This window comes from Stenella coeruleoalba (genome assembly GCF_951394435.1).
Source record: "Stenella coeruleoalba genome assembly, chromosome: 3".
Classification (NCBI taxonomy): Eukaryota; Metazoa; Chordata; class Mammalia; order Artiodactyla; family Delphinidae; genus Stenella; species Stenella coeruleoalba.
This window is the reverse complement of record NC_137148.1, coordinates 90,980,563-91,005,007: the sequence shown is the minus strand read 5'-3', so window position 1 is coordinate 91,005,007 and position 24,445 is coordinate 90,980,563. Positions and strand designations below refer to the sequence as shown.

At 43.7% G+C, this 24,445-nt stretch overlaps 1 protein-coding gene across 5 annotated transcripts in view; it reads right to left on the bottom strand.

Annotated features, from left to right (window-relative positions):
• Positions 1-24,445, bottom strand: part of MCC (MCC regulator of WNT signaling pathway) — a gene marked incomplete at its 5' end in the record, with an annotated part of 462,921 nt that overhangs the window by 265,176 nt on the left and 173,300 nt on the right. Inside the window, one exon of one of the 5 annotated variants that reach the window (XM_079916635.1) lies at positions 7,339-7,889. The exons of the other annotated variants lie outside the window; for them this stretch is intronic. Within the exon in view, the coding sequence (XP_079772761.1) occupies positions 7,339-7,395 (57 nt within the window). Of the gene's footprint in view, positions 1-7,338; positions 7,890-24,445 lie in introns of those variants that run through there. 5 annotated transcript variants of the gene reach the window in all.

Genomic DNA, 24,445 nt, shown 5'->3' with positions numbered 1-24,445 from the left:
TGACAACTACTTCAATATTTCTCACAAATCCAGCTGGAGTCGTTCACTGACATGCACACACACTGAGGCTTTCTGAAACTTTCTGTTCTCAGGTGATAGAACACCACAGCCTTTGGCTTAAGATGCATTTGCATCTCGGGCCCCATATGTCCCATCATGTGTTCCAAGCACTGATCAAACCTCCTGACAAGCAATCTGCCTCAAAATATCCCACCAGCCAAGGCATTGAGTAGCTTTACCGTGCGATTTTTCCAGCCCAACAGACTTTGATTGCTATTTACAAAGTTAACAACCCTAACCTACAGCTTTTTGCATGACAAGTAGAATCAACAGCTGCTAATGCTGAATTTTTTTTTCCTAAATTGTCTCAAAGTTTAACTTCTCTGCTGAGTTTCAAAAATATCTTGAAAGACTTACATATATAAAGTGCGTTATAGCCTCAGTCACTCCTTATAATAGTGCAAACCTTCCAAAAGGTGGTTTCTATTCCCCCATGAATGAATTTTGGCTGTTTCTGTTCAGCAAGAGAAAAAGGACATTTGCTAGAAAGAGAGGACAGCTTTGTGGTCCCAGTAAATATTTGCTCTATAAATTGAACTTCTTTTTATCTGCATAATCCAGGTTATTCTCTTGTTTCTTTCAAGAATGAAAGATGGCCACTGCTAGGAATTCGGATGTGGTTGGGGGAGATGAGAAAATAATTGCAAATAATTTATCTGTGCCATGCCACCCCCTCCCAGATGTAAAAATCCACATCCTAACTACTATCAGTTTTCTGTGTCTTTTTTTAGCTTGTCTGATTCTGTAATCTCGCCAACATAAACCTCTTTCCCAGAATCTGGAGTTTACTTAAAACGTCGTAATCTTGGTTTTCTGAAATTTGATTCCTTGGATCAAAACCTAAATTTGCAATCTTTGTTCATCAACAACTTCTTAATCTTTCCGTAAATGCAGTTTTTATTTTCCAGTTACAGTCTGGCTTTGGAGGAAGCCTTCCACATGACACGCACTGGGTAAATTAGCTTCAGGCAGCTGTTAAAAGAGCACCTTGAGTTTATTTCCTGAGTATCACCATCATATTCCCTACTCTGGATGGGTGCCTCGCCTCAAAGTTCTGGCACCTCAGATCTGGTAGCCATAGTCCTGTAAATAATTCATCAGCATGAAAAGTCTTGGGATTAATTTTAAAACTTCCTGTCTGGACAAAGCACTTCTTCAGAATCAAGGTTCTCTCTCTGCTTTCAGGTCTGTGGCCATCTCAGTTCCTGGTCTCCTGCCTGGTCTTTGACTAACCTCCTCCCCTCACATCCCACTGCTCCTTCCCCTGTTTCTTGACTACCACCTGGTTCCAGCCATGCTTGATCTACTGACCCCGCCCACTGGGCTCCACTCAGGGTCTTGCAGGCCCTTTCAGCACCTGCTTCCTCAGGACCAGGCCACCAGCAGCTGCCTTGCCACACAGCCCTGGCCGCCCACTTCACCGGCTTTTTCATCAAACTCAGCGCTCTGCAGCCCCACAGTGATTTAGCCAACCGCTGTAGAAGCCTAGAGCCCCACCTGCAGGGGTAAGAGAACCCTAATTCTTGTCACGAAGGAAATCTTATTCTCATCTGGCACCTCAAATACTGTAGCCCTAATTCCTCAGACGCCTCAGAGCACACAGGCAGTGGGACAGTGGTCGTGGCGCCTCTATCTCCCTTGCAGTAAGTGGTAACAGAAGGAAGTCCTTCCTGGATCATGACTGCCCGATTCCTTATTAACAAATCTGCTCTAGAAAATCAATGTCTACAATTCTTCAGCCACTTGAAGGTGACAGCAACGAGCATATTCATACCACTCTTATCAAAAACATTTATCTGGGTATTGCATAGAGATTATAATACAAATCAAGTTAAACAGGCTTATTAGATAGAATACTCCCTCCTAGGAATATGTGATCAAAAGCTGAGAGCACAGAAATGACTCTTCTAGGAATTCACTCTGAAGAAAGATCCTTACCAATTAAAAAACTCATGTGGGAAGATTTCAGCATTATTTGTAATTGCCAAAAATTGCAGGCCTAAATATCTAGACAGAGAAGTTCAGTTGAATAAACTACGGTATATTTACCAAATGAAGTACTATGAAGTTGTAATTGAGAATAAAGAAAATTATGAACTAAAAAAAAAAAAAAAAGGCTGAGAGCAGTAACAGGAACTAATGAAAGGAAACAGTGGAGGAATGGCAGACTCTGGAGAAAGACTACCTGGCCTCAAATCTTGAGGTCACCATTAATAGTCTGTGCAATCTTGGTAAGGGTTTTCACTTCTTTATGCCTTAATTTCTCCACCTGTAACATGGGCATAACAGCATGTATCTCACAGAGTTTTTGATAATTAAGCATGTCAATACCTGGGAAATGCTTAGAATGTGTTAGTTATTACAAACCAATAAATTAACAGCTAAAATGACAAAATAAAATGACAAAAACTACTGCCAGCCATTGGGAATTAAGAGATCAGGGTTTTAGACAGGGCTCTTGTTTTGTGGCCTCTGGAGTAGATTAAAAATGGCTGCAAATTCTTTATCACATCCCCCTTGAAGAGGTGGGATCTGTTTCTTCACCCCTTTGAATGTGGGCTAAGCATATAGCTGTTTTAACCAACAGAACACACAGACATGACCCTGTGCCAATTTCAGTCCTACATTTTAAAAGAACTGGCAGCTTCCACCCCCTCCTTGGAACCCAGCTGCCATGCTGAGAGGAAACCCAAGCAGTACCTGGGCAGACCCGTGTAGAAGAGCAGTGAGGTGATCTCCCAGCCCACAGCCCGCAGCTGCTTGCCAGCCACGGGACTAAGCCATTTTGGAAGTGGATCGTCTAGCTGGGGGTCACAGACACAAGTCTTCCCACCCTCAGCTCTGCCCCAAACTGAGAAACCATGAACAAATAAGATTGTTATTTTAAGCCTCTAAATTTGGGGGGTAGTTTGTTACACAGCCATCGATAGCCAAAAAAGCCTCAGACCAAGCACTTAAATCACTTTCTCAGATTTGATGTTTATAAAAAGGGAAAGGGAGAGAGGCAAGGTGTTCATTCAAACATTTGTAGAACACCTACTATGTGCCAGCCTCTGTGACAGGCTGTGACACTGTTATTCTGATGCTTATGGTCTGTGTCTAAGACAGACATTAAACAACTCATTACAATGAAGCGTGATTCCATAAGGACAGAGGAGTATAAAGAAGTAGAAATGGGTGTGGGAATACCAGGTGATCTCAGTCTCTGCCAACCCTGATATTTTGTAACTTCATGGTTTAGAGCAAGTACATCTGTGAGACGGCCACTTAAAGACAGTCATACAAGATAATCTATCTAGAGAACAATTTTCTCCTATATAAATTCACTTCTTAATTAAAGAGTATCAACAGAGATGTGGGTTTCAGTAGCTACGCAACAAGTGAATGGTGAAAGCATGAAAAGTCGCCTCTATAGCCTGCATTCAGGAGTGGAATAAATCTTATGAAAGAGGCTTTGAATAAAGAAAGAAGGACAGAGTAAGGAAAATATGATTTTCTGGGGCAACAGAGGTTTCAAAGTAAATAGTGATGGGAGACTTTTACCTATTCAGTGCTTAATGTTTAAAAAGCAAAAGATATACGTTGATTGCTTTGGACAAGAGGTTTTAGTTATTCCCAGCAAAGAACAAACCCTTAAATGTAAATTTTTAGTTTGCTACATAACTAGGCAGCTGTCTACCAGGCAAACAGATCCAGTCCACAGCTATTTTGTGAAGATGAGTAAATTCAAGTCATACCCTCATAATGCTGCACCTTAAGACCTCTTCCTAAGGTCTAAGTTATTCTAAGAACCAAGAAATGTGATTGTGACAGTAAAATAAGATTCAGCTACATACTGGTCCCACAAGTTTTACCAAGACAAACAGAACTAACTGCTGATGGAAAAGCCACGGCGACGAGGAAAAAGATTTAGTGGCCTTCCCTTGACACGGTTTGGGAGAATTTAATCTAACGCTGCTGAAAGTGTGTCTACTCAGCTTCTTGATCGTGGGGGAGGGAGCCTGAAAGTCAAACGTTTAATTTTCTAAATACTTCTGATCTGGCTGATGTTGAAGTCCTTTCTTAACCTCACATTCGGAAAAGAAAAATACCCTTTGAGTCTTTGACAAGGCGAGCTATTAGCCAAGAAAAAAGAATAGCCAATTTATGCTTCTCAATTTTCCTTTTGTAGTACTGTTGTCAATGCTAAGGACTAGTTCACTTTGGTTAAAGTGTTTAGCCCTGATAAAACCATTTGTGGTCATTGATAAATAAAAATATTTTGAATGTCCATAGGTAGAAACAATTTTACTGTGTGTTATAATCATCTCACGGGATCTTAAACAGCTATTGTTCAAAATAAAGACACAAAAGGAACACATTCATGAATTTCCTGTTTTTCCATTTTAAAGCCCTCAAGCATACCGTGGACACCTCATGCGCAATATCCAGCTAGGTCTCCTTATCATGTATCCCTCACACCCAAATCCCTCCTGCCTTTCTTGCACCCAAGCATTCCTGGAGCACTGCAGGTGGAGCTCAGCACCTCAACTGCTGACCAAAGCTAGCTGCTTTCACCAATAGGACAAGCAGATTACAGCAAGAAATTGATTCCAGTCACTCCCCCTTGTTTAGGATGTTATGGCGTCAGTGTCAACAGTACTGTCAAAGAGTCAATGACTCCTGTGGAGAGAGAACCTTTGTAGAAGGGGTAAGCTCACAAGTCAACACCAATGAGAGAGGACTCTTGTTTACGATACCCAGGATAATGCTAGGCCCTTTCACAATTCTTCCTGCCACTGAAACGCCTGGTGAGCAGCAGGTTGAATCTGACCCTACGGTGACCTCCAGACAGCTTTGAGGCTCCTGAGCACCAAATAAGAGCACCAATAAGAGCTATGGCACCAAAGGGGGTTTTTATTAGCTCTGCTTTCAGGTGAGAAGGAGGAACCGACCACGAACAGAGGATGGCAACTTTGCCCCCCAGGAGATTAAAGTAAAACCAGTGTTTAAGAGAAAAATTACAGTGAAAAGAAGAAACTCTACATCATAGACCTTATGTGAGAAATACAAATTAACTGTATCCAGATCTATGGATTCATATGGAGACTGCCCTATGGATATTATAGAAAAGGCAAATGCTACAACTGTTGCCCATGATGAAGCAAACTGAGATTTAGGGTCCACAGGGTATGAATCACACATCTCCCCTTTGCTTACAAATTCTCTTTACATATACCCTCATTGAAAATATGTAAAAAACTAAAAATAACTATCCTTACACTCCACTGCAATTACTCAATCTGCAGGGAAACTCAGGACCCGGAGGATGGAGTGGCAACTAAATCGCTGAACCTAGAAAGAAGGCTGGAAAGAGGGCAAGAGGCAGAAAATGTGGTGAAGGACACGGTTGGGGCAGAAACTTGTTTACTTTCTTAGGGACAAAACTAAGTCCTATAATGCTCTAGTACTACAGCTCCAACTAAAGCAGGGGCCACAAAACACCCTCAGCTCTTTCACCTGGCCACAAGTTTCCAAGGAACACTTAAGGAGTGGATAAAACCAGGCAAAGAATGGAGAGTTTTAGTTCCCACCTGAGTTTCACAGATACTCTCAGCTAATCTAATGCACCCGCTGACCGTGCCAGGGCTCTTCAAGTCGATCCTGGCCTCCTCTCTCTCTCTTCAGCCTTCTAGCCACTTCATCCTAAATCTGTGATTCATTTTTGAGCAAAGGTACCTGAATAGCACACTTCAGGTGACAGAGTTAAAGCTGCCACACAGAAACAAATAATGTGAAGGACCTGGCAGAGACTCTGCAGAATACGTGCCTTTAGTTTCTTATTCTTAAATGTCCTTAGAAATCAAAGGCTTCTCCTAACAGTGTTATTAATGGAGTAGGGTCGTGGGTTCTGTTTTAGATCTGAAACCTCTCCCTGCATGTAAAATTGGCAAAATTCACTTAGGTCTCTGAGCCTCTTCCCCCACCTCCCGTTTTTAAGTGAAGCCCTCACTCTCAGCATCTCCCCAGCTTTCTACATCACAGGGAAAACCACAGGGATTAGGAAATGCCTCTACCTCATCTGGCCAACATCTCAAAATGCCATCTCAAACTGGAGCAGGGAAGGCTCAGCACCAAGACACTGAGAGCACCAGGCAGGGGCTGACTGTATTCACTGCTGGATACCAGCCACAGACCTGCTCGGATTTCCCCCATCTACACCCCCCTCGCTTCCCCAGCACCAGCCCTCACCCCTCAAAGAGGGCTCCATCCTTTCCTTTTCCCTTCACTGTCGGTCATCTGACATCACCTCTATCTGCCTTCTGCCGTCTTTATACGGTGCCTTTTCTCTCTTCAGCCATACTCGAGAAGCACAGACCACGTCGCCCCATGAATGACTCAGTGATGATGCTAAGAGGAAAACCCCCAGCCACCAAGCCTCCTGCTGCAGACAGATTTCCTCCTCTTCAGAGCATCGTTCTGTGGGTTTCCCATCACACTTTTCAGGTATTCAAAGCCTGCGGGGTGGGGTGGTGGGGAGAATGTGCCAGAGGCATCCCTACGGTCATTAAAAAAGGTGGCCTCCAGCATCTGACCACTCATATACTTGCATACCGTTTGATGTCGCCTTAATCTCAAAGCTGGTCTCCAGCACTCAAGTGGATTTGCTACTTGTGAGAGCCAGGAACTGCAAGTGCGCTTGCCTCAGAGACTCGGGAGTCCAGTCCCGGGCAGGAAATAAAGTTCTAAGCCGCTTTGATGTGCTTCCTCTCCACTCTCCTCCTCAACGCGGGTCATTCGTCTCAGCCAAGGAAGAGACCACCTTACATGAACGGAACCAAACGCATCACACGTGGGAGCCTGCGGCCGACTCAGTACTCCGATGAGCTCCCCGGCCCCACCAATTTACTCACCATCAGATTAAGCTCAGCTGGGATCCCCATGTATTTTGCCGACTACGAAAGCTTATGTGGTACATACATTGGAGGAAGGGGGGTGGGAATGGACAGGGCACCCAGACCACGGAGAGTAAAACGCCTTGGCGACGCGGGGAGAGCTTGTTTCTTTTTTAAGCCACTCGTCTCAGACTGAAATATCAAGCCAGTTCAGGTCATTTCCTGAGTAGCACAACAAGTTAAAACAAGATCCAGAAAATCTATTTATCTTTAATTGTGCCGCCTCCAGACTGGGAGCGCGAAGCGGGTGGCGTGTAGAAAAGTGGGAGACGGGGAGGGAGGGGGATTTGTCGCAAAGCAAATGCCTAAGAAACCAGAGCTCCCGACCTCAGCTGCTTCTTACCTCACTCAGCTCGGCCGAGTTGTCGTTTCCATATTTCACGGCAACTCCAGAATTCATGACTGCACTTTTCAGAGCCGAGCTCCTCCTCCTCCAGGTCTCGGCGCTTACGAGTTGGGTTTAGCAGGCTGGATATCCACTGCTTGGTCCCCTCTGGCACATTTTAGTCTAGACAGCCATTTTCACCCAGGACAGTGGTGAAGCCCACACGAAGGATGCAGGCACTCCGAAAAGGAACAGAGCCGGCTCTCGTTTCACGGACGAGCCATTGCTGCAGAAGGCTGGGCGGCGAGGCGCGCTCGCAGCGGCCGGGCCGGCGCGGGGACCCGAGGCAGTGCCACGCTCAGCGCCGCCTCGCGTCTCCTATGGTGCCTCGCCGCCCCCCATGACCAGGCTGGAGGGCAACCCCGGCAGGATCCGGCCTCCCTGGAGGGCTTCCCGAAGAAACCAGGGCGGCGGGAGGAGGAAAATCCGCGTCTCGGGTTCCGGGGAGGGAAAGCAAGCTAAGAGAGCGCCGGAGCGCGGCTGCACTTCACGCTGAAGTTTCCCGTTTGAATCCTCGGGAGTTGTAAGTGCTCTGATTGAATACAGCTGTCTAGCTGCTGGCTACGGGGTGAGCGGAGGAGGCGGGGCCAGAAAGAGAAAAGGCGGGGGGAGGGGGGGAGGAGGCCGAGCAGAGGAGACCTCGCCGGGAGAGCAGGCATCCTTCCAGCTCCCTGCGATAGTAATTACAGGACCCAGGTCCAGGAGGAGAGAAGAAACAGGAAAAGCCACCTGAGTAATTGTGCAGAAAAATTAAAAAACAAAACCAAAAAAACTTCCCTCCTAGTAGCCACTTTCCATAATTTAAGAAGGTCAAGACAAATCTGAACACTGTACATCAGGCAGCGCTGTGCACTTCTCATGGTACATTAAGATTTTACAAGATTGTGGGGCGGTCATTTTCCCTGATCAGTCTAAAGTCGACACTGAGGGTGTAAATTCACCGTCAAACTCCCCCCCACCCACACCCCGGTAGATTACAATTTCTGCATGTTCTTAATAAAGATTAAGATGCTCCAACACATGAAAGACAGGCCCAAATTTCCCATCCCTCTCAAACTCAAGAGGCTGTGAAATTCAGTGGACTCCTGGAATCAGAGCTCCCCTGCAGCCTTGAGTTTCCCTGAGGTAAAAACATCCCTCTGGGGCTTCCCTGGTGGCACAGTGGTTGAGAGTCCGCCTGCCGATGCAGGGAACACGGGTTCGTGCCCCAGTCCGGAAAGCCCATGAGCCATGGCCACTAAGCCTGCGCGTCCGGAACCTGTGCTCCGCAACGGGAGAGGCCACAACAGTGAGAGGCCCGCGTACCGCAAAAACAAACAAACAAAAAAACATCCCTCTGTGTGTGGCAGGGTGGGAGGAAAGAGCGAGAATTTTTCCCTCCATAAAGGTTAAAGTCCCACTGAACTTGAGATGCACTGAAAAATCTTCTGATCCTTTAACAGTAGGTCTGCAGGATTGCTTTAAAAGCCTCATCAGTCACTTTCTACACAATGGGAACAAAATGTCTCCATCCCCAGAGACAGACCTTGGCACTTCCTGAAGCCTTCTATGAAAAAGCCATTAATTTCCAAGGCTGCTTTTTTTTTTTTAATGAAGTAGGATATTTATTTTGCTCTTTAAGAAGAAGGAAAAAGCTTGACCGTTTGCATAGATCTTCTTACTCGTATGCCTTCCTGCTGAGTTCATTCATTGCCTGATGAAGGCTCTACTGGGATGAGGAAGAGTTGGCAGCTTTTTTGGAGCACCAGTCCCAAGTTCTGGGGCACTGCCAGACTCGAGCACATTAGGAGAAGCTCTTCAGCATGGGGAGGGTTTGGGAAGCCACATTATTTTACTTATTGAATTCATTAAAAACTGTTGAGAACTGTGTGCTTGAAGATGGGAGATGGTGGTGAAAGAATATAAAAATATAAAGAAGACTGAAACATCAACCCTGCCCATAAGGTGTTTATAGTCTCATATAAACAGAAATGACTATTCTAAATATAAATGGATACTTGCCATAAAAGCAGAACAAATTAAGACCTACAGCAGTTCAGAGGTGGGAAATAGGATTTTGGCTGGGTTGGGTGGGAGGAGAAGACTGTGAAGGACTCTTAGAAGAGGCAGCATGAGTTGATATTTGAAGAATGGCTGAGCCTAGCAGAGATGGGGAGTGAGGAGAAGGTATCCCATGATGTGGGCCCACGGTGAGAGAAAGTGTGGGTGGAGACTGGAATGTGCAAAGCACGTGTGGGGAATGGGAGATATTCCATTCTGGTCATGGAACCTGGATTAGATAAGTGAGTTGAAGCCAGATCATGGACAGTTTCGAGTGCCAGGCTAAAGAAATGGGCCTTCCGATTGGCAATGGAAAAAAAAAAAGCCTCTAAAGGTTTTCAAGCAAAGAAATAATAGGATCAGAGCTGTGCTTTCTTAGACATTCCAGTGGATTTGTATCACATTCATGAGTTACTAACATGAAGTCGAGTAGACTAGTGTTGAGTGTGATTCTGGTGTTTAAAGAAACATATTTTTCATACTAGATGGCCCTTAAAAACCAAGCAGATGACTTCATCTGGTGTTCAACCAAAAGAAAAGTGATCTGTTCCAAGAGTGAAGGAAAAATTGGCAGCACTGAACTTATTAAGAAGGAATATGTCTGCAGATTCTACTTTATGGACAGTGTAAGGCATTTTCAAGAGCAGTGTTGATTATATGAGATTTTCTTAAACAATGACATTAATACTTAGTCCCCACATAAGCTGGAACTCCACTACAATCTGGCATCTAAATGTGGTAAAGTGGAAGTAGGAAATGGACACGCCCATTGGACCATCCCAACAATCCAGCAAGAGGCTAAAAAGGCCTGAATTGAGTTGGGACAATGGAAAAGAACCAGAGGTTCGTTTAAGATGTAAGAGGTTCTAATAGAAAGATAGTAAACAGAGACTGTAGTGGAAAGAGGAGAGCTTAAAAATGACTTGTAAAAAAAAAAAAAAATGACTTGTAGATCTAGAACTTGACTGACTGGGGTTTTCAACAATGTTCTCAATAAAAATACGTATTCCAGAGAAGAAATAGGTTAAGGAGGAAACTACATTTGGGATACCGTATGTTTGAAGCGACATCTTTGTAAGTTTGAGGTGGCATATTCAAGTGGAAATGTTTAGAAGGAAGCTTGAAATGGAGCTCTAGAGGTAAGTCAAGGTTGTGATGGAGATGGAGGTTTGGGGTAACTCCTATTAGAATTATAAATAAAATGGAAACAGGTAAGGTTGTCAAAGAAGATAGGACAGAGAAGTGCTCTGAGGACATTATCTTAAGGAACATCTTTTTCATGGAGGGAAAAGAATAAAAGAAGAAATGGTAAGGGGGATTCCCTGGTGGTGCAGTGGTTGAGAATCTGCCTGCTAATGCAGGGGACACGGGTTCGAGCCCTGGTCTGGGAGGATCCCACATGCCGCGGAGCAACTAGGCCCATGAGCCACAACTACTGAGCCTGCACGTCTGGAGCCTGTGCTCCGCAACAAGAGAGGCCGCGACAGTGAGAGGCCCACGCACTGCTATGAAGAGTGGCCCCCGCTTGCCACAACTAGAGAAAGCCCTCGCACAGAAACGAAGACCAACACAGCAAAAATAAATAAATTAATTAATAAACTCCCACCCCCAACATCTTCAAAAAAAAAAAAAAGAAATGGTAGGAAAGGCCAGTTAAAGAAACAGGAAGGTAACCAGGGGGACTCTGAGTCTGGGAGCCTAAGGGAGATGTAAAGACAGAAGGGAAAGCATCGATATTACATGCTATAGAGGGGGGAGAAGCCTGAAGACTGATAAAAGAGCACCTCTAAGACATTAATGTCCTTCAAAGATAAATCTCTACACAAGGAATGAAGAGGAACTAGGAGTAGTAACCATGTACCACTCTTTCCATAAATTTGATGGTGACTGCAAATTGAGAGATGGGAGAGTTTCTTCAGGTAGGTAAGCAATGTTGAGTAGAGGGTAGAATGACAATATTTGTAGTCTGGGGCTAAAGGAAAACCTGAGGATACAGAGGAAAGGAAGATGGAGCAAAGTTCTTGAAAAAGGAGGGAAGGAAAGGGCCAATGACAAAAATAATGAGCTTAGCTTTGGAGTAGGCTTGGAGAGGAGGAGAATTCAGATACTCCTTCCAAGGAGGCCAGAAATAGTTGGGAGAGCTGGAGAATTTATAGACTAGTAAAGAGAAGACTTCAGAGATACACGGTAACTAACAGCATTTGTTTGAAGAGCCATCCAACTTCCTCTGTGTGATTGTGGAGGGGTAATGAAGACTAATGAGAACTTAGCATCAAATTTTAACTTAATAACAGGAAGACCACAGAACTATCTGTCAGTGCAAGGAGAACAGAGTAGTTGTGATCCCCTCCCCTGAAATTGTTCAAGCAGAGGATCAAGGCTGGCGGGACACACTGAAAGCCAGTGGTATAGAGAGTAGAGCTTCATGCAATCAGGGAGAGTCCAAATCAGTTTTCTTCCAATCTAAGATTCCACGAAACGAAGATTTTTTTTTTTTTTGCATAGTTTAAATGTTTTGTGGTTTTTCCCCACCTCTTAGTTAGTTAGGAATCAGGCTGGGAATATCTACTATCAAGAAAGCTAAGATATTGTGGTAGACAAGAATGAAACTGGGTCAATGTCCTAAGTACGTTAGGAATGCAAGAAGTCCCTCAACGTGTCGCGTCAGCACACCAAAGGAGAATGAAAACCCACGTGCATTTCCAATATAATGAGAAAGAGGTTGCAAGATTAGTGCTCACTGTAGTTTACCAAGTATATAACTGCATGCCTGCAAATCCTTTCATACTGTGGCTGCCTCAGCATGACCCCTCTAGAAGAGCTTCTCCAAGTTCTGCTTCAGCAGAGTGCAAGCCCCTCTCCACAGAGGTGTGGACAGGGAGTGGCAGGGGAATTTATCAAGATGTGGGAGCAGGTCGGGTGAAGGAGGAAAACCTGTCTTCCAATTGGGCAATGACCTGGGTTCCCCTTATTTCTGGCCTTGTCTTCCCAAGAGGCTAATCCCTTCGCATCTGGTTTCTGGGAGAAGAAGAGGAGGCAGTTCCAGGAGCATTTCTGGGAAAGCAGAAGTTGCAGTTTGCATGAGTGGATGGGTCTGTGCACCGATCACATGCTGTAGCGCACTGGCATTGCCTTTCTGCTGTCAAGGGCAGGCTGGCCCCTCTATGTATGGCTGCTGACCTCAGTGAATTTCTACACAGTAGGGATTCTATTCCAGGTCTTCTCTGTACCCTACATTGGTAATGAACATCAGATTCACTGAAGTAATCTTGGGTAAAAGTCTTGAACCTCCGGCATTAAGGAAATTGAACTTTGGGGCTGGCTGACCTAAGCCCTCGTCTCCACCCCTAGGGGGTCCAAGCCAGCCTTGCCCATCGCATGAGTCCACTGTGCTGAGTCACACTGTCCTCCTCCAGCCCACACAAGGAAACAAACTCCAAAATTGCCCCCTTCCCCCTTGACTCTCTTAAGCTAAACCCAACTTAGATACCTCAGATTTTAGGAAGAAAGCAGCCTGGTTAAGCTACTTCACACGAAGGTGAAAAATACGCATAATCTTCTCAACCAAGCCCAAAGTATTTGCATTGTAAAGGAGGATGCTTTGAAATAGTGTGAAATTGGTGGGATTTCCTGAAGAAGAAAGTGACTTTTCAGAGGAAAGGGGGATTTCAGAACCCCGTGGAGATGCAGGAAGTCCCAATCCTCTGAGTCCCTGACAGTCATAAAAGTCAGGGAGCCCTCAAAGTATACACTCAAAAGAATTTCCTGCCCTAAATCTATAAGCCCACCCCCGTAAGTCCAGAAATGCTCTCCGTAACCCAACTCCCGTGGCCGTCTGTTCAGGCACCAAGCCAGGTGCGGAAAGCCAGGACTGAGTCCCTGGCTGTGAGCCACCAGCCAGCCTCAGTGGCCTACCCTATCAGACATCATTTGCTCCAGGTGCCACAACATAAAGCATTCAGGAAGCACTGCACTAGACGAGCTTGGCCTTGGTCTCTGTGTCCTCAGAGAACAATGTTAAAAACAATCATCTAGCCCGTCCCTGTGTTCCACTTATATTGGTGAGGATGTGCAGCAAGTGTGTGGTGTTGATTCAAAAAAGAAAAGCACCCACTGTGTGCCAGACGTTGTGCTGTGCCTTGGGATTCAGTGGTGTATGGGACAGGAAAAAGCCTTGCTCTTACAAAGCTAGCATTCTTGGTGGAAAATGATTAATAAACAAATAAAGAAGATAGCTATAGTTTGTGATGGATGCTATAAAGGAATTAAACAGGAGCTACAATGAGGGAGAGCAGGCCCCTTAAATGAAGCAGTCAGAGAAGGCCTTGATGAGATGACATTTCAGCATGAAGGTCAAGAAGGAGCCCACTAGGCAGAAAGTGGGGGAAGATGGCCAGGCAGAAGGATGAGCAAGTGCAAAAATCCTGGGGCAGAAAAGGGCTTGACCCTTTCCCATAAACTTCAAGTTTTTAATTTAATTTAAATTTCAACAAAAAAGTAGACACTATGATGGAACATGACGAAAAAATGATGGAGGAGCCCATGCAGTGTGTGTGTTGGCCATAGATTTCATTCTGTGTGCATAAAGATGCCACAGGAAGACTTTAAGCAGGACAGAGATGTGATCCAATTTATGTTTTTAAAAAGTAAAATCTAGGGACTTTCCTGGTGGTCCAGTGATTAAGACTTCACCTTCCAGTACTGGGGGTGTGGGTTCCATCCCCGGTTGGGGAGTTAAGATCCCACATGCATCGTGGCCAAAAAACCAAAACAGGGCTTCCCTGGTGGCGCAGTGGTTGAGAGTCCACCTGCCGATGCAGGGGAGGCAGGTTCGTGCCCCGGTCCGGGAGGATCCCACGTGCCGCGGAGCAGCTGGGCCTGTGAGCCATGGCCGCTGGGCCTGCGCGTCCGGAGCTGGTGCTCCGCGGTGGGAGAGGCCACAGCGGTGAGAGGCCCGCGTACCTCAAAAAAAAAAAAAAAAAACAACATATCCAACAGCAGCAATATTGTAACAAATTCAATAGAAGACTTTAACAATGGTCCATGTCAAAAAACAAATCTTTAAAAAAAAGGTAAATCTATTCCTATACAAACTTTACCACTAGGTAACCTAAAAAAGTAGACAAAAGAAAGTTCCTCATTTACATGAGTATTCCTGCAAATAAACGAAGAATTGATAAAATTAGAATATCCCTATTTTGCAACCTCTAATGAATTAATAGATATAGGCATCAAGCACAATGGCTACTAACATCACAAAAAGACATGCAATTAAACACATGACTTCTGATGGAAGAATACAATACCACCTATGAAGCCATCTTAGCAGTTTTTGACGTTAAGGAACATGTTACGTTAGCCACAGAGATGCAATCAGCAAAATCTAGACTATAACTCTACAGGGCAAACAATCTGGTTTTGTAAACATGTAAATTGAAAGGGGGAGAAAAAAAGCACCTGAAGGAGTGAGATATCAATGGAAGGAGAACCCCAGAGACATATCAACCAGTTGCAGTATGTGCTCCTTATTGGGATCTTGATTCAAATAACCTGACTGTAAAAAATTATACTTTATGAGACATTCAGAAATATATTTTTGAATATTTGATGCTATTTTAAATTATTAATATTTAAGGATATGTTAATGGCCTTGTGCTTATTTATAGATATATATTGAAATATTTAGGGGTGAAATGATACGATGTCTGGGATTTGTGTCAAAATCCTAGAGGAGTCAAGGAAATCAATGGGGTTTTCAATGAAACAGACTGCCATGAATTGATAACCGCTAAAGCTGGGTGACAGGTGTAGCTCGTGCTACTCTCTGTCCACTTGTGTATGTTTGAGAATCTTCATAATAAAAAGCCAAAAAAGGACAATTTTACCTTTATGTAAAGAATGGGTTGTAGCATCATAAATGTAGTAGAGCAAGGAAACTTGTTAAAAGCTATTATAGTTGTAAGAAGATGCCTGTGGCTTGAAACTCGGTAAAATCAATAAAGACGGTAAGAAATGGATGAACTTGAGATATATGATTTAGGTAAAACTGACACCAACTTGGTGAATAATTGGATGTAGGTAATGAGACAGAGAGAGGAATCAGGATGACCATCAATTTGGGGGTTAAACAATTGGGTGTGGGGAAGGACTGGGTTTGGGGGGATCAATGCTTCCACTTTAGACACATTAAGTTGGAGATTCCTATTTGACATTTAAGAGGATGCCAACAGTAGTTGGATAAATGAGTTTGGGGTTCAGGGGAGAGTCAGGCTAGACAAATGGATTTGGAAGTCATCAGCATATAGACTATAGTGGATGTTGAAAGCCACAAGAACACATAAGGTCACCTAGGGAGAGAGTGAGTAAAAAGATGCAGTCCCAGGACTTATCATTGAGATGCTCCAATATTTCCTGAGGATAGAGGAAGAGAATCCAGCAAGGAAGATCAAGAAAAAGTAACCAGTGACAAAGAGCAAAACTGAAGATATGACATCATAGATACCAAGAGCCCAGTGTGTCAAGGAGAGTTGCCACCTATGTGGAATGCTGCTGAGAGTTCAAGAAAGTGACAACAAAGAAGTGTCCTTTGGTAATGGAGATTACTGGGGACCTTGAGAGGAGCAATTTCATTAAGTGGTGGCAATGGATAGAAGCTAGATTAGTGTGGATTGAATAGTGACTAGGGAGTGAAAAAGTTGAAAGAGTACATGGAGGTAACTTTTGAGAAGCATGTTGCCCAAAGCCTTACTACTACTGAACAATCTGATGAGACTTTGAACCAGTCCTAACTTCCACTTCTGAACTTTTCTCCCTTTACTATGCCCCTTCAGTCAAGTTATCTTGGAATCCCTTGGCCGGGATTAGAGACTCTGAGCTGTTAGCACAGTGGACCCCTCCCTAGAGTGATAACTGTTCCATCATGCTGGGTCTTCACCTTACTGTTTATGAAATCAGCTATATCACTTTTAGACCCAATGACTTACTGCTGTGAAATAGATGGACTGCAGTAGATAATCTGTGTTTGAAATTTGCTAAGAAAAACCCACACACTTATGGTCAATTAATCTTCGACAAAGTAGCCAAGAATATACAATGGGAAAAAGACAGTCTCTTCAGCAAGTGGTGTTGGGAAAGTCGGAGAGCCGCATGTAAATCAATGAAGTTAGAACACACCCTCACACCGTACACAAAAATAAACTCAAAATGGTTTAAACATAAGACATGACACCATAAAAGTCCTAGAAGAGATCATAGGCAAAACATTTTCTGACATAAATCGTACCAAAGTTTAGGTCAGTCTCCCCAGGCAATAGAAATAAAAACAAAAATAAACAAATGGGACCTAATCAAACTTATAAGCTTTTGTACAGCAAAGGAAACCATAAACAAAATGAAAAGATAACCTACAGTCTGGGAGAAAATATTTGCAAACAATACAACTGACAAGGGCTTAATTTCCCAAATATACAAACAGCTTTTCAACTCAATAAAACAAACAACCCAATCAAAAATTGGGCAGAAAACTTAAATAGATATTTCTCCGCAGAAGACATACAGATGGACAATGGGCACATGAAAAGATGCTCAACATTGCTAATTATTAGAGAAATGCAAATCAAAACTACAGTGGGTATCACCTCACACCAGTCAGAATGGCCATCATTAAAAAGTCTACAAATAACAAATGCTGAAGAGGGTGTAGAGAAAAGGGAACCCTCTTGCACTGTTGGTGGGAATGTAAATTGATACAGCCACTATGGAGAACAGTATGGAGGTTCCTTAAAAAACTAAAAATAGAATTACCATATGATCCAGCAATCCCACTTCTGGGCATATATCTAGACAAAACTATAATTCAAAAAGATACATGCACCCCTATGTTCATAGCAGCACTATTCACAATAGCCAAAACATGGAAACAACCTAAATGTCCATTGACAGGTGGATGGATAAAGAAGATATGGTACATACATACAATGGAATACTACTCAGCCATAAGAAAGAATGAAATAATGCCATTAGCAGCAACATGGATAGAACTAGAGATTATCATACTAAATGAAGTAAGTCAGAAAGACGAAGACAAGTACCATATGATATCACTTACATGTGGAATCTAAAATATGACACAAATGAACATATGTGAAAAACAGAAACAGATTCACAGACATAGAGAACAGACTTGTAGTTGCCAAAGGGGAGGGGAGGTGGGGGATGGATGGAGTGGGAGTTTGGGATTAGCAGATGCAAACTATTATATATAGAACAGATAAACAACAAGGTCCTACTGTATAGCACAGGGAAGTATATTCAATATCATCCTGTGATAAACCGTCACGGAAAAGAACATAAAAAGGAATGTATATATATATATGTATAACTGAGTCACTTTGCTGTACAGCAGAAATTAACACAACATTGTAAATCAACTATACTTCAATTAAAAAAAAACAAAAAAATTTGCTAAGAAAGGAAATACTTGAAAACTATTTCCAGATTAAACCTCACACACAGAACAAACAAAGATCCAGCCTTCTCAACTGCAAATATAACTCATGCACAGAAAGCACCCCTGTGGTGTGTGTCGTCTCATTAATTACATTTACGGACTGTCTCACACCCACCTAGGCATTCTACTAACCTAGAATCATTTGGCATCAAGATCCCTGACGTCATCAGTGGAGAATTCCTAGTTGAGATTCACAACCACATGCACTCATCATGTGATGCTTCAAAAACTTCTTCGCCGTCTGATAAGATGTTTTGGAGTCCACAACTTAGTGTCTGTGTCATCTTGCCTTAAATGTTCAGAATATTAAAAAAAATCTTTACTTATTTGTTAAGTTTCTCTAAACTATATCAAATTCTCTATGGAAAGGAAAAATAATCAGGGGAGATTAGGGATTTGGAAATCCAAGGAAGTAAATAAAAAGCCTTAAATCCTCCCAGGAGTACTTGCATATGGCCAGTCAGTCTCCTGGAGAGGAAAAAGAAAAAGAGATGCATGAAAATAGATGTAGTAAAATTTGGAGAAGTTGCTTAAATTAAATGAATTCCAAATGCCTGCCACTGTTATTTCTGGAGCTCTTTGGGAGGCTAAAACAACATCATTCCATTTCTCTTTTAGCTAGAATATGTTGCAGCAGCTGCCCAGAAGGGGCAAAGAGAGAATTAATATAATATAATGTCTCACAGACCTAATGACAAAGGAGGCAGTTCGCCTGGCATCATACCAAGCTGACAGATGAAGACGGAAGATCTGAGAGACAGGCTGGGGAAAGCCATCATCCTGGACTTGGAGTCCACTAAGCACCACTGGCTGGACGCTCTGGTAGAGGTTTCCTATAGGGACACTCTGAGCCATGAGGAACAGGCTCTGCCTGTCTTGATAAGTCACCTTCCCTCTCCCAGCCATCCTCAATTGTTCTGCACAAGTGCCATGTGAGCTCAAACTTTCCCTTCAGAGCAAATGCTCTTTAATTGGCATGTCCAGCCACGATCCTTACTTGTGCTCCAGTTCATGTTTTTTCATGTGACTACCAGACACTTTTAAGTCTTGTCATCACTGTAAAGGATGTCTAAAACTAAACTTGTCATGTTCCACCAAAACCCAGGTTAAATTTCAGCTTGCACATTTCTGTAAATAGAATCACAGTTTCCAGTCAAATAAGTCTGGAGTCATTTTCAATTCCCTTCTCCTTCATCTCCTCTTCCAGGCATTTAGCCCTTTCTCCACTTTTCCTGATAGCAGCATCTTCCAGGCCTTATATATATATATATTTTTTTTTGGCCACGCCGTGCAACTTGCAGGATCTTAATTCCCCAACCAGGGATTGAACCCAGGCCCAGGCAGTGAAAGCACCGAGTCCTTACCACCGGAGAATTCCCGGGCGTTGTCTTTTTATACATTGCTAACTGCACTTAATGATATGACTCAACTCCAAGTCATTCTGCATACTCTAGCCCAGCTATTTTTCTCCAAAATACAGCTTTCTTTCATGTCATTGTACAAGTAAATCTTTTTAAAGATATTTTATAAGCTTTATTGAAACACAATTCATATACCATAAAATTCACCTTTTGACATGTACAATTCTGTGGTTTTTAGTAATATTCACAGAGTTGGGCAACCATCACCACTATCTACTTTAGAACATTTTCATCACCCCTCCCCCAAAGAAATCTACAGTCTTTAGTCATCATTCTCCATTTATCCCAACCACCAATTTACTTTGTGTCTGTATGGATTTGCCCATTCTGGACAATTCATACAAATAAAATAAGACACTATGTCGCACCTTATATCTGTCTTCTTTCACTTAGCATAATAATTTTCAAGGTTCAACCATACTGTAGTATGTATCAGTATTTCATTCCTTTTTATTGCCAAATAATATTCCATTGTATGGTTATACCACATTTTGTTTATCCATTCATCAGTGGATGGATATTTGTTTCCATTTTTTTTGGCTATTATGAATAACGTAGCCCTGAACACCTGTGAGCAGGTCTTTATATACATATGTTGTCAGTTCTCTTGGGTATATGCCTAGGGATGGAACTGCTTGGTAATTTGGTGACTCTCTGTTTAACATTTTGAGGAACTACCAAATTGTTTCCTAAATGGCTGCACCATTTCACATTCCCACCCACAATACATGTAGGTTTCAATTTCTCTACAATCCTTGCCTACACTTATTGTCTGTGTTTTGATCCTTCTCTTCTCCAAAATCCTTCAGCATTTCTGGCCTTGATGGCTCCATTAAAGGCTAAGCTGTATGATGGTGAACTCAATTAAGTAAAGGGAAAACCAGGACTCATATGGCTGTGTCAGTATTAGGAAATGGAAACAATTCTGTTCCAGTTGGTAGATAACCACTGCCCCAAAACCAGAGAATGCCCACTCCCTGACCACTTGCTGCCCAGGCTGCCCCATTCCTACCTCTAAAAACCCTCAGACCTTTCCACAGTTTAGCAGCCATAGGACTAACACTTGGCACAATCAAGGGCTCTAGAACCTTTCTGCATTGCTATGGCTGGTCCCCGTTGTCAGGTATTTTGAATATCACCCCCGGAGAAAAGAGGTCATATTTCTTAAATGAAGACAGAATCAAAGAATAAAGTTATTATAGATACCCAATTACATGGTTCCATTAAACAATTATCATACTCTTAAAGGATTTCCTAACAGCATTTGAATCAGTATTCCCCAACCCCTTTACCACTCTCTGAATATGAAACCCACTAAATGTTCCACAGTCTTGACAATGCCAATCTCCCTTTCCAACACAAGTCCCTTCCTGCTTGTGTTTCATTCCTGATCTTTTTAAGATTTCATGTTCCAGAGCTAACCAAAATATCTGACTTATTTTCCCAGTTATTAGGAACACACCTCTTTGAATCATCATCAGACTCCTCTTGGCCCTTCAGAGCCTGTTCTGTGGAATTCTATGATGTGAGAAGGTGTGCAAAGACCACTGTCCACACTAATGAAAACTACCCTTATTTTTCCCTCACAGCCAAAATATTAAGATTTTTACCCCTTTCTTCACACAGCTGATGTTTAACTCGTTTCATTTCAAATTATTTTTCACACACCATTATCTGGCACCAATGATAGAGAGGGAAATGAATCTCACAGGACATGAAAGCTAACCCTAAGATGCAAACACTTGTTATTTGGAGGAATTTGGAAATCTGAAGAGCAAGAAATGGATAACAATTTTAAACTAATTTCTTTTACTTTTCTTAAGGCAGGAATCTACTTCAAAGGTGAACATTCCTCTAGAGTCTTGAGACAGTGGCATCAAATTAATGCCTTTTCATATTCAAGAAATATTTAGTTATCAGCTACAACATTCACGCATCTTGCTAGGTACTAGCAAGATAAGGGTGAAGAAAAACAGATGCCATCAGTGCCCTCAGTTGATCCTAGAGTCACGTTGTGGTAGAACACAAAGATGGCCCCATCTTCACAACTCCTTGGAAACATGTCTTTGCCTGCAACTTTGCAGTGCCCTCCCACTCTGATTCTAGATTTGTCCATGTGACTCAACTTGGGCCACTAGAATAGGCCAGAAGTAATGGTGTGCCTGTGCCACCTCAAGAGGTCATTTGTGTCTCCTCTTGAGCATCTGCCACTAACAGGTGATCCCTGAGGCAGCCTTCTGGAGGATGACAGACATGTGAACTGTTGTCCCAGTCACCCAAACTGAGGCTTAGATCAGCAGTCAGCCAGCTGATCCCCAGATATTTGAGCTAGCCCGGCCTCTACAGCCAAGAGCAACAGTTGCCCTGCCAACCTGCAGCTGACCCCAGATACACGAGCAATAAACACTTACTGTCGAGTGCCAATGAGATTTTGTGGTATTTCATTACACAGCATTATGTGGCAACAGATAACTGATATATCACTTAATCATAAAAATGAACATAAGGGACTTCCCTGGTGGTCCAGTGGTAAAGAATCCACCTTTCAATGCAGGGGACGAGGGTTCAATCCCTGGTTGGGGGACTAAGATCCCATATGCTGTGGGGGCAACTAAGCCTGCGTGCCACAACTACTGAGCCCACGCACCTCAACTAGAGAGCCTGCGTGCCTCAAACTACAGAGCCCATGCGCTCTGGAGCCCACGCGCCATAACTAGAGAGAGAAAACCTGAGGGCCGCAACTAGATAGAAGCCTGTGCGCCACAACGAAGAGCCGGCATGCTGCAACTAAGAGCCAGCACAGCCTAAATAAATAAATAAATAATTTAAAAAATGAACATAAACTCACAAGTTGCAGTATGTGCTCTTGAGGCAGGAGATAGATGGGCCCCAGGCTGAGCAGCTGGAGTTTGTCCCCTGTGGACAGATACTCCAAGAAGAGGAAGAGGAGCTGAGCCCTACCCAGATAAGAGACCACATGTTTCTCATTCTCAAGGTCAAGGAGACCTTCCCAACTACACATGTGCAGAAAGCCTCCTTGGGGGTCAAAAAGGGAATGATGTCAACCTACCCATAGGCCTCTTCACCAGAATCCACCTCGGCTAAGAGATGTGTGCACACACATGGGAGAACTCTGAGATGAACCAAATATGGACTCAGAACCAGGCAAAGCAAGATGACTGGCCAGAGGAAACCCGGAAAAAATGTCCCATATAAGTGATTCAAACTACCACGAGGGCGCGACTCTCTCTCTGAGCCCGCCTGTGTGTCTATCCACCTGTACTCTTTTTCCTCCTATAAACACTTTACTTGTTTCACTACTTGCCGTCATTGTGGGAATTCATTTCTACAAAGCCGAAGGGCCAGGGCTTTGTCACTGGTCACTGGTCTAGTGGCTAGGATTCAGCACTCTCACTGCGGCAGCCTGACATCAATCTCTGGCCGGGAACCAAAATCCTGCTTCAAGCCTCTGCAGGCCAAGGCCACCTGAGATCACTCTGAAGAACATGAATACAGAAATAGGAGAGCACATGAGAGCTAGATCTAGCCTAGACTGGGTGGGGAAGGGAGGTCAAAGAACACTTCTTTAAGAAAGACATGTGTGAGCTAAGATCTAAAGGATGCACAGAAGTTAACTAGGTGAAGAGTGGGGGGAGGAGTTGTTTAGGTCACTGGAGTGGCATGTGCAAAGGCCTTGCAGGGAAGGAGTACAGAATTTAAGTCACTAAGAAGACCAGTGTGACTGGAGCATGGCGATAAAGGGGAGAGTGCAAAGCAATGAGGCCAGAATGATAGGCAGTGACTGGAGCAAGCAGACAGCCTTATAGAACACATGAAGGGTTTGCGACTTGATCCAAACAACAGTGAGAGCTACTGAGTGGTTATAAGATGGCAGTAACAGTGGTTCTTCTCATGTGCTCACCTAGCTGTGGAGTGGGTACAGGGTTTCTCACACAAACACCTTGTAATTTGCCCAATTTTTCAAGCTCACTCTAAAACAAGGATATCATTCATCCAGCCATTTAGTCAATGAATATTTATTAAGAGGCTCCAATTTAGAACGAATATATGATTCAGAGATTAAAGGAGTGAATGAGCCTGCACCGAGCAATCTAATAGGTACTGGAGAGACCCAGAGACAGGTCTCCTGTTCTTGATCTGCTCACGGTCTAGTAAGGGAGGTAGACATGAGAAAAAGACACCCTTTCGAGCCAGAGACATATGAACAATGTGCTTTAGACGTGGAGAGAAGGAGTATCTAATTCTGTGAGGGCCAAATTACACACACTGGAAGTAAGATGAGCTTGAGGAGTTGACAGTTCCAATTCCGAACTGAAAGCACCTGTCATACCTGACACTGATGGCTGAGTGGGTAGCTAGCTGGGCTGACGACAGGCTAGAAAGGGGAAGCAAACAAGGGGGAGAGATCCAGCGTACCTTCCTGTATGGAAGTCCATCTCCAAGTCACAGATCCGTTCAGAATTCAGCTATTTTCTTGGATTCCTATTGTTTTGGGATGTTCTTTGTGCATCCTCTAGTGGAAACCATAGTATGTGAGAAGATATCTATACTTCAAAATAGATATTTCAGATTCTCTCAAAGCTCGTGAAGAGGCCCATATAAGAATGTTCCCTTTTTTATAAATTTATTTAATTTATTTATTTGGCTGTGTTGGGTCTTCGTTTCTGTGTGAGGGCTTCCTCTAGTTGCGGCGAGCGGGGGCCACTCTTCATCGCGGTGTGCGGGTCTCTCACTGTTGTGGCCTCTCCCGTTGCGGAGCACAGGCTCCGGACGCGCAGGCTCAGCGGCCACGGCTCACGGGCCCAGCCGCTCCGCGGCACATGGGATCCTCCCGGACCAGGGCACGAACCCGTGTCCCCGGCATCGGCAGGCGGACTCTCATCGGCAGGCAGACTCTCAACCACTGCGCCATCCGGGAAGCCCAAGAATGTTTCTTTTTTAGAAAAAAAGATGAAATAAAATCAAAATCAAAAGATGGGGCTTCCCTGGTGGCGCAGTGGTTGAGAGTCTGCCTGCCGATGCAGGGGACACGGGTTCGTGCCCTGGTCCGGGAGGATCCCATGTGCCGCGGAGC